At 43.3% G+C, this 11,052-nt stretch overlaps 1 protein-coding gene across 1 annotated transcript in view; it reads right to left on the bottom strand.

The window, feature by feature from the left end:
- MDN1 (MDN1, midasin homolog (yeast)) overlaps positions 1–11,052 on the bottom strand; it is a 199,369-nt gene that overhangs the window by 180,889 nt on the left and 7,428 nt on the right. The window contains exon 2 of the mRNA XM_011984463.1: positions 2,999–3,225. Coding sequence (XP_011839853.1) covers positions 2,999–3,225 — 227 coding nt within the window. The remainder of the gene's footprint in view (positions 1–2,998; positions 3,226–11,052) is intronic.

Genomic DNA, 11,052 nt, shown 5'->3' with positions numbered 1-11,052 from the left:
CTGTAATCCCAGCACTTTAGAAGGCCTAGGCGGGCGGATCACCTGAGGTCGGGAGTTTGAAACCAGTCTGACCAACATGGAGAAACCCCGTTCTACTAAAACTACAAAATTAGCCAGGAATGGTGGCACATGCCTGTAATCCCAGCTACTGGGGAGGCTGAGGGAGGAGAATCACTTGAACCTGGGAGGCGGAGGTTGCGGTGACATGAGATCGCGCCACTGAAGTCCAGCTTGAGCAACAAGAGCGAAACTCCGTCTCAAAACAACAACAACAACAAAAATAAATGGGGTCCCGAGAGCTTTCAGGGTAGTAAACAAATGGAGGTGCTGAGAGGGTGCTGCAGCTGGCGGGGGGCATAGATGCTTACTGTCGCCTTCCCCCATGCCTTGTCCTGTGCATCTAACTGGCTCTTCCTGAGTTGTATCCTTTTCTAATACACTTATAATCTGGTAAAGAAACTGTTTTCCTGAGTTCTGTGAGCCATTTTAGCGAATAATCAAACCTGAAGAGGTAGGTCAAGGAAGTCTCTGATTTATAGCCTTTTGGTCAGATGCATATATGATAACCTAGACTTGAGATTCTTGTCTAGAGAGGGGGTGTGCAGGGGAGGAATGGTGAGATACTCTTGTGGGACTGAATCCTTAACCTGTGGGGTCAGTACTAACTCCAGATAGATAATCTCAGAGTTGAACTGAATTGTAGGCTACCAAACCGGTGTCAGACAATTGATAGATACAGGTAAAAAGTCACACATCTGATGTTAGAAGTGATGTGTTCTGCCAATGTAGAGGAAAAGGAACTGTATTTTCTTCTTTACTAGTCCAGGATACTTCTGTGTACTGCAGACACGATTCATAGCAGGTGCTGGTCAAGTCAGTATAGGTAAAATTTAGAAATAATGTTACACTCTGACATAACATTAAAGGAAAATAATTTCTGGGTGTGGTAGCTCATGCCTGTAATCCCAGCACTTTGGGAGGCCGAGGCAGGCAGATCACTTGAGGCTAGGAGCTCAAGACTGGCCTGGACAACATGGTGAAAACCCAAAAAAATACAAAAGTTAGGCCAGGCACAGTGGCTTACACCTATAATCCCAGCAATTTGGGAGGCCGAGGTAGGCTGATCACGAGGTCAGGAGTTCAAGACCAGCCTGGCCAACATAGTGAAACCCCATCTCTACTAAAAATACAAATATTAGCCAGGTGTGGTGGCACGCACCTGTAGTCCCAGCTACTCGGAGTGGGGGTGAGGTGGGAGAATCGCTTAACCCGGGAGGCAGAGGTTGCAGTGAGCCAAGACCACACCACTGCACTCCAGCCTAGGTGACAGAGTGAGACTTGGTCTCAAAAAAACAAAACAAAAGAAAACAGAAAAATTAGCGGGGTGTGATGGTGGGACAATCACTTGAACCGGGAGGCGGAGGTTGCAATGAGCCAAGATTGTGCCACTGCACTCCAGACTGGGTGACAGAGTGAGACCCTGTCTCAGAAAAAAAAAAATCAGCCAAGTATAGTGATGTGCATCTGTAGTCCCAGCTATTCAGGAGACTGAGGCACGAGAATCACTTGAACCCAGGAGGAGGAGGTTGCAGTGAGGCGAGATCGTGCCACTGCACTCCAGCCTGGGCGACAGAGTGAGACTGCTTCAAAAAGAAAAAAAAAGAAAATAATCAACACCTATTGTGTCATTCTAACCTTCTGAAACTGTCTCCAAAGCTATAGCTGAGGGAATTTGGGAGCACAAGTTTAATCAAGGTGAAAAGAAAGCAAGGAACAAATTCCTTAATTTTTTATAAGACAGAACTTTGATACCTGACATATCAAAATAGAGAAAGCCAGGAATGTTCTCAGAGTCCTGATCTTTACTTGGCTGTATATTTTCTAGTTCCATTAAACCAGGTCCATTTTTTTCTCATCCCCTTTTAGAAAAACTCATACCAACAGTGTTCTCCCCCCAAGTCTTCATTTCTTATTTCCTCATTGAAGGACCAGACTAGATATCATACTTCCAAGAAAGCCAGTGTATTTATTGTACTGATGAAGACTAATAAATAAAACATTGGATATAAGAAACGTCCTGTTGGCCGGGCACAGTAGCTCACGCCTGTAATCCCAGCACTTTGGGAGGCTGAGGCAGGCAGATCGCGAGGTCAAGAGATTGAGACCATCCTGGCCAACATGGTGAAACCCCGTCTCTACTAAAAACACAAAAATCAGCTGGGCGTGGTGGCGTGCGCCCATAGTCCTGGCTACTTAGGAGGCTGAGGCAGGATAATCAGTTGAACCCAGGAGGGAGGCGGAGGTTGCAGTGAGCAGAGGTCATGCCACTGCACTCCAGCCTGGTGATAGAGTAGGACTCCGTCTCAAAAAAAAAAAGAAGAAAGAAATGTCCTATTAGTATACAGAACACTAATCATTTTTAGAGCGATAGCTTAAAAAATCTTCTCAATTTAAAAACCCCTGACACTCAGTTTTGCTGCCTCTTTTGACTACGCCTCATAAACCATATTTTACTATCACTTTAAAAGTTACATTAAAACCCGGCTCTAACACAGCTCTTAGTACACTAATTCAGATAAATTCATAGAATTTGGAAGGGATACTACAGCTCTTCTAATCCACTCCTTCAGCTGCTCTAATAAGCAAGGAATCTTTCCCATTAGAGGTGGATGCTATAAGAATCTCAGTTAAACCTCATTTACTCCGCTGTATATGCATGTCTTGCCACATGATACAATCCTTGAGAGCATTGGGGACATATCCTGACCACCTTTCCCGGTCTGTTCTGATGGCCAAGATTTAAGAGAAAACTAGTAAATGCTCACTAAACTGAGCTGGATAAATGGATTCTGCTGTGACTCTTTTTATAAAACAATACTATTTATCTCTCTCCTTTCTGTATTTGTTTTCCCTTTTCAGCTCAGACTCCCTTACATCCCAGGAGACAGTAGGTTCTATCACCTGAAGGAGAAATGTGAATAATAAAATTGCTACTCACGGGAGGACATCAGGATGGTTACCGATGAGTTTGCTCATCGACACACAGAGCCGTTCATGCAGATCATGGTTGATTTGGCCTCCAGCTTTAATGGCTTCGGCATTCCTTTCCAGCAAATCCAAAAGGAGAGGGCGAAGCTGGCGACCAACCAGCACAGTACAGTCCTTATCCAAGAGCAACTGTGCTAAGGTACTCAGGACACACTGGCGATCTTGAGATGTCCACACCTGAAAAAGGCAAAATAAAACATCTTTCTTTTTTTTTTTTGGAGACAGAGTCTTGCTCCATCTCTCAGGCTGGAGTGCAATGGCGCAATCTCGGCTCACTACAACCTCCGCCTCCCAGGTTCAAGCGATTCTCAGGCCTTAGCCTCCCATGAGTAGCTGGGATTACAGGCACCTACCACATCAGGCTAAGTTTTGTATTTTTCTTTTTTTCTTTTTTTAGTAGAGATGGGGGTTTCACCATGTTGGCCAGGCTGGTCTCGAACTCCTGACCACAGGTGATCCAACTGCCTTGGCCTCGCAAAGTGCTGGGATTACAGGCATAAGTCACCATGCCTAGCCCAAAATATCTATATAAATAATACTCATCTGCACTGTTGTAGAAAAGCAGAAAAGAGTCCTGGGTTGGAACTAAAATGTCCAATTTCCAGACTTCATAAGTGAGACTCTATTATAAATACTGTAGAAACTTTTTTCAGTAGAGGATTAGAGTTAATATAAAGGTTGTTACAAATAAGTTTCAGTACACTGGAGTTTGAGGTACAGGAACTAATACCCGGATTCCATTTAAAAGCTACACGACTTCTCTGAAAAAGAATCTATATGCTAGGGTTTCAACAATCTCCAGGGAATCCAAAACCCCAAACTTCCCCCAGCTCTTTTAACTCTTGAAGAAAAAAATGGAATTCTGCAGTTAGTAGACAAAACTTACAACTCCTGAGGAAAGGACAGGTAAAAAATTAACTCCTGGGAGTGAATGAGGATATCCCTATCAAGCTGATCAAGGCATCAGCCTCTAATAAACAAACAAAAAACAGATCCAAAGTAGACAGCAACGCTTTGATATGGGAGATGAAATAGAATACAAAATTCTAGTGCCCGGGTTCAGAATGTAGGTAAGCATAGAAAGGAAAACTGAAAACCGTATAAAAGGCATTATATTGCTAGTGTATATACAGGTCCGCACAACCCTTTCTGCTCAGCAATGTAACAGCACTTTTAAAATGGGGACATGCCCTTTGACCTTACAAGTCTCAAGCTATGAGTTTCTCCTAAAAAGTTTCACCCCAGGCCATATGTGGTGGCTCATGCTTGTCATCTCAGCAATTTGGAAGGCTGAAGCGGACAGATCCCTTAAGCCGACGAGTTCAAGACCAGCCTGGACAACATGGTGAAACCCCATCGCTACAAAAAGTACAAAAATTAGCCAGGCTTGGTGGCACGTGCCTGTAGTCCCAGCTCCTCAGGCAGCTGAAGTGGGAGGACTGCTTGAGCCTGGGAGGTGGAGGTTGCAGTGAGCTGAGATCATGCCACTGCACTCCAGCCTGGGTGACACAGTTAAGGCCCTGTCTCCAAAAAAAAAAAAAGAAAGAAAGAAAAAAAAGAAAAAAGGAGGAGGAGGCTCACCCTAGTCACCTATATAAGTGCACCTTGAACACAACCTAAATGTCATACAAAAAATGTAACGAGTTTTGCCAAAATTATCACCCAGAAAGTCACCTTAACCTGAGCTCTTACAAAGTCTTCCAATTATAGAGCATTCTCTCATGAAAACATTTGATTCTGATCAAAGCACTGATTAGGGAAAAATGTTACCTTGAAACAATTTCTGTCAGTCTTAGTTCTGTCCTTTATAGGAGGCTAACTGAAGGATTCCATAAAAATGGAGGAAAAGAAATTTAACAGATTTGGTCATGATAGATAGGAGCAAAACCTCACATTTTCAACTGCTGCATTTCCACATAAACAAGCCCTCTAAAGATACCTTTTTTTTTTTTTTTTTTTTTTGAGACAAGGTCTTGGTCTGTTGCCAGGACTGAAGTACAGTGGTAAAATCACAGCTCACTGCAGGCGCACTCTCCCAAGCTCAAGCAATCCTCCCAGTTGAGCCCCCTAAGTAGCTGGGATTACAGGTGTGCGCCACCACGCCCAGCTGGTATTTTTTAATTTTGTAGAGAGGGGGGTCTCACTATGTTGCCCAGGCTAATCTCAAACTCCTGAGCTCAATCCTCCTGCCTTGCCCTCTCAAAGTGCTGCGATTACAGGTGTAAGCCACTGTGCTCAGCCCCATTTTTTAAATAATAAAGTAAGTTACATTGCAGAGGAAAGAAACATATCCAAAGAAAACTGGTCAGGCATGGTGGTACTTTGGGAGGCCAATGTGAGATGATCACTTGAGGCCAGGAGTTTGAGACCAACCTGGGCAATGTGGCAAGATGTCATCTCTTCAAAAAAATATAAATAAATAAAAAATTAGCTGGTGTGACCAGGAGCGGTGGCTCACACCTGTAAACCTAGCACTTTAGGAGGCAGAGGAGGGTGGATCACTTGAGGTCAGGAGTTTGAGACCAGCCTGGCCAACACAGTGAAACTTTGTCTCTACTAAAAACACAAAAAATTAGCCAGGTGTGGTGGCAGGTGTCTGTAATCCCAGCTACTTGGGAGGCTGGGGCAGGAAAATGGCTTGAACCCAGGAGGCAGAGGTTGCAGTGAACTGAGAATGCGCCACTACACTCCAGCCCTGGCAACAGATAGACCAAGACTCCATCTCAATAAAAAAAAATTTTTTTTAATTAATTTTTTTTCTTAATCAGCTGGTGACGACGTGCATCTATAGTCCCAGCTACTCTAGAGAGTGAGGAGAGGATCACCTCAGCCTAGGAGTTCGAGGCTGCAGTAAGCCATGATCGTGCCCACTGCACTGCAGCCTGGGTAACAGAATGAGACTCTGTCTCTAAAAATAAAATACATAAAATATAAATTTCATTCCCCAATAATTTTAAATATAAAAATATAACTCATTTTTATATATTGACCTGTGATCAATGAAATTCTTTATTTTGAAGATTCCTTAAGACTTTCTACATACAAAATCCTGTCTTAAGCAAACATTGTTTTATTTATTTTTATTTTTGGAGACAGGGTTTCTGTCACCCAGGCTGCAGTATTTCGATATCAGCTCACTGCAGCCTCGACTTCCCAGACTCAAGTGATCCTCCCGCCTCAACTTCCCAAGTAGCTGGGTCTACAGGCACGCACAACCATGACGGGCTAATTTCTGTATTTTTAGTAGAGTCAGGGTTTCACCACATTGCCCAGGTTGGTCTTGAACTCCTGGGCTCAAGAGATCCACCTACCTCAGCCCCCAAAGTGCTGGGATTACAGGTATGCACCACCACACAAGGGGGTTTACAGTTTTTCTCAGCATTTGAAAGATGTTTCATTGTGTTGTTTGTTAAGAAACCAACAGTCACTTTTATCTTTGCTCCTCTACAAGTAAAGTGTCTTCTGGCAATTTTTAAGATGTTGTTTATTACTTGTTTCTTAGCAACTTGATTATGATGTGGCTTGGTGTGGTTTTAAGTTTATCAGATTTAAGATGACGAGTTTTTGGGATCTATGAATTATTTTTCATCAACTTTAGAAATTTTGAGATTATCTTTTTATATTTCTACTGTTTCTCTTCTCTCCCTCCTCCTGTAACTCCAATTCACATACAGTAGACTAGTTGATAATGCCTCACAGATCACTGAAGCATTTTTATTCCGGCTTTTTCCCAACCTGTCTGTTTAAGCCTAGATAATTTCTATTGCCGTATCTTGTAATTCAATGCTCTTTTCTTGTGAACTGTCTAATCTTCGACAAGGCCTATCCAGTAAAATATTCATTGCTAAGATTGTATTTTTTGGTTTCACTTGGTTTTTTTCATAGCTTAAATTTCTCTCATTATGTTTAACATTTCCCTTCAAGTCCCTGCACATACAATTACTTTTTTTTCATGTTTTTGAGAGTGATGGGGTCTCACTTTGTTGCCCAGGCTCAGACTGATCATAAACTCCTGGCCTGAAGTGGTTCCTCTTGGCCCAGTCTATAATCACTTTTTTCTTTTTTCTTTTTCCGAACATTCATATCATCATTGTATAATCACTTTTTTAAGTCCTTGTTTATTAATTTAAATATCTTTATTATTTTGGGATCTGTTATAGTGACTGACTTTTCTCCTGGTAATGAGCCACCATTTTCCTTTTCCTATATCTAGTACTTTTTTAATCAGACGCTGAACGTTGTAGATGTGTGTCTAGATTTTGCTCTCTTCCTTTGTTCTAGCAGGCAATTAATCAGCTTGTAGGTCAGCTTGATCCTTTCAAGACTTGTTTTTAAGTTTTCTTAGTATTGGTCTAGTAAGGCCTTTGAGGGCTGATTTAGCCCTAGAATGTGGCCCTTCTGGGTTCCACGCCTAATTATGCCAGTATTCAACTTGGTCTTTCCACTCCAACTAGTAGGAGTTGAACATCTCCTACACAGAAAAACTCCAGTAGTTATTCTTTGCATAGCTCACAAAATTTCCCTAAGAAAACACAGCTTTACATTCAGCCAGTACTCACCAGACCCCATATTTCTAGAGTTGTTCCCTCTACTATAACACCCTTCCCAGCATATTCCAACTACTGCCCCAACTCCGAGCTCTGTCTTCTCAGCTCAGTAGGACCACCACTGCTGAACTTCGTTCCTCCTCTGAGTCAGTCCTCCTGTAAGTGACCCCAGGTAGACAGCCGGAATCATTCTAGGGCTCACCTTGTTTCCCATTTTTAGGAATCCCAATCCTATGCTACCTTTCATCCAATGTTTGAAAGTTTTTCATATGGATTTTTTTCCTGTTTTTCTAGTTGTTTTGGCAACAGGGTTAATCCAGTACCAGTTACTCTATCACGAATAAAAGAAGTATGTATATTTTACTCTTTCCTGCTACAGCACTAAACTTCATATATATTTAAACCTTTATATTTTATCTTCCTAGATTTATAAAGACTATATATACAAGACTGAACATAGTGGCTCACACCTGTAGTCTCAGCACTTTCGGAGGCCAAGGCAGGCAGATTACTTGAGCCCAGGAGTTTGATACCAGCCTAGGCAACATGGCAGAACCACATCTCTACAAAAAAATACAAAAGTTAGCCAGGCATGGCTGGGTGCAGTGGCTCACTCCTATAATCCCAGAATTTTGGGAGGCCAAGGAGGGTGGATCACTTGAGGTCAGGAGTTCAAGACCAGCCTGACCAACATAGTGAAACACCATCTCTACTAAAGGAACAAAATTAGCTGGGCATTATGGCACATACCTGTAGTCCCAGCTACTTGGGAGGCTGAGGCAGGAGAATCACTTGAACCCAGGAAGCAGAGGGGGCAGTGAGTCAAGATCATAACACTGCACTCAAGCCTGGGTGCCAGAGCAAGACTCCCTCTCAAAAAAATAAAATTAAATTAAATTAAATTTAAAAATAAAATAAAATAAAATAAAAAATTAGCCAGGCTTGATGGTGTGTACCTGTAGTCCCTGCTACTCATGAGGCTAGAGTTGGAGGAAATCACCTGAGCCTGGAAGGTAGAGGCTGCAGTGAGCCATGATCGTACCACTATATCCCAGCCTAGACAACAGAGTGAAACTATTTAAAAAAAAAAAAAAATTTAAGTTTGGTAGATTATATATCAAAACATTAATATGGGCAGTCCCTGACCGAATGTTTTTCTTACATGTATTAGTTTCTTAGAGCTGTGATAACAAAATACCACAAACTGACTTTAAAAAAAAAAAAAAAACAAGGCCAGGTACAGTGGCTCACACCTGTAATCCCAGCACTTTGGGAGGCTGAGGTGGGTGGGTCACCTGAGGTCAGGAGTTCGAGACCAGCCTGAGCAATATGGTGAAACTCCGTCTCTACTAAAAATACAAAAATTAGCCGGGCATGGTGGTGGGTGCCTGTAGTCCCAGCTACTAGGGAGGCTGAGACAGGAGAATCGCTTGAACCCGGGAGACAGAGGGTGCAGTGAACCGAGATCATGCCACCGTACTCCAGCCTGGGCAACAGAGACTCACTTTGTCTCAAAACAAAACAAAACAAAAAACAAATTAAAAACATACAAATCTATTGTCTCACAATTCTAAAGTCTGGAAGTCCAAGATCAGGGTGTCAGCAAGGCCACATTTCTTTGAAACCTATAGGGGAGAATCCCTCCTTGCCTCTTCCTAGCTTCTGGTTGTCATCATCAATCCCTGCTGTTTCTTGTCTTGCAGCTTTATTACTCCAATATGTGTTTCTGTCATCGCCATATGGCCATCTTCCCTTTATGTCTTTCTCTCCTCTTTTTATAAGAACAGTCATATTGGGCTGGACGTGGTGGCTCATGGCTGTAATTCCAGCACTCTAGGAGGCTGAGGTGGGTAGATCACTTGAGGTCGGGAGTTCGAGACCAGCCTGGCCAATATAGTGAAACCCCATCTCTACTAAAAATACAAAAATTAGCTGCGCATGGTGGCACACGCCTGTAATCCCAGCTGCTGAGGCAGGAGAATCACTAGAACCAAAGAGGCGGAGGATGCAATGAGCCACAATTGCCCCACTGCACTCTAGCCTGGGCGAAAGAGAAACAGTCATATTGGATTAAGGCCCTATCTAATTATCTCATCTTGACTTTATTACATCTGCAAAGACCTCATTTCCAAATAGGGTCATATTCAGGTATTACAGGCTAGGACTTCTACATATATTTTCAGCAGACACAATTTAACCCACAACACTGGTGGTGCTTTCCTGAATTTTCCAAGTATTCTGCATGAATACTACTAGTTAATGCAGTTTCAAAAAAATAATAAATGTTGTGCTAAAACCCGTGAAAGGGTAAATGCCAGGCCTGCAAGAAAAGGGACCAGCTAGGCTAGGATACCTGTGAGTATCTGGGGGATGGGTGGGGGTTATAGGAAAACTACATAATCAGCTTTCTCCTTCTGTAAGCCCAGGGGCCTTGCTAGTCAAAGCATCTGTGACCATGTCAGCTGGCTTGCTATTGTAGGAAATAAAAACAGAACAATGAATGCTAAAGGATTTACTTTTTTTTTTTTTTTTGAGCTAGAGTCTCACTCTGTAGCCAGGCTGGAGTGCAGTGGTACCATGTTGGTTCACTACAACCTCCGCCTCCCTCCCAGGTTCAACCGATTCTCCTACCCCAGTCTCCCAAGTAGCTTGGGCTACAGGAGTGTGCCACCACGCCCAGCTAATTTTTGTATTTTTAGTAGAGATGGGATTTCACCATGTTGGCCAGGATGGTCTCAGTATCTTGACCTCGTGATCCGCCCACCTCAGCCTCCTAAAGTGCTGCGATTATAGGTGTGAGCCACTGCGACCAGCCAGGATTTACTTCTTAAACCTGTGATTACTCCCGAAACATTCTTAGGAAATCCTGCCTTTCTCCTTGGGAGACTGGGACCCACTGGAAAAGGGAAAGGACTGCATTCCTTCTGGCTACACCTCTGTATTTTCTCACTTCTGTTAATATTCTGTGAAGCTTAAATTGGTTTTATTTAGGTGGCTGGGATACAAGCAAGTATGAGGAAAGCTGAAGAATACTGATTACTTAACAAATACAAGAAATTTTTTTTTTGTTCTGAGATGGAGTCTTACTGTGTTGCCTAGGCTGGAGTGCAGTGGCCTGATCTCAGCTCACTGCAACCTCCACCTCCCGGGTTCAAGCAATTCTCCTTCCTCAGCCTCCTGAGTAGCTGGGATTACAGGCATGCACCACCACGCCCAGCTAATTTTTGTATTTTCAGAGAGACGGGGTTTCACTATGTTGGCCAGGCTGGTCTCGAACTCCTGACCCCGTGACTCACCCACCGTGGCCTCTCAAAGTGCTGGGGTTACAGGCGTGAGCCACCACGCCCAGCCAAGAAAAAAACATTTTTGGCCGGGCGCGGTGGCTCAAGCCTGTAATCCCAGCACTTTGGGAGGCCGAGACGGGCGGATCACGAGGTCAGGAGATCAAGACCATCCT

This window comes from Mandrillus leucophaeus, unplaced genomic scaffold (genome assembly GCF_000951045.1).
Source record: "Mandrillus leucophaeus isolate KB7577 unplaced genomic scaffold, Mleu.le_1.0 Scaffold268, whole genome shotgun sequence".
Lineage (NCBI taxonomy): Eukaryota > Metazoa > Chordata > Mammalia > Primates > Cercopithecidae > Mandrillus > Mandrillus leucophaeus.
Note: the sequence above shows the minus strand (reverse complement) of the source record. Positions and strands in the feature narration are given on the sequence as shown.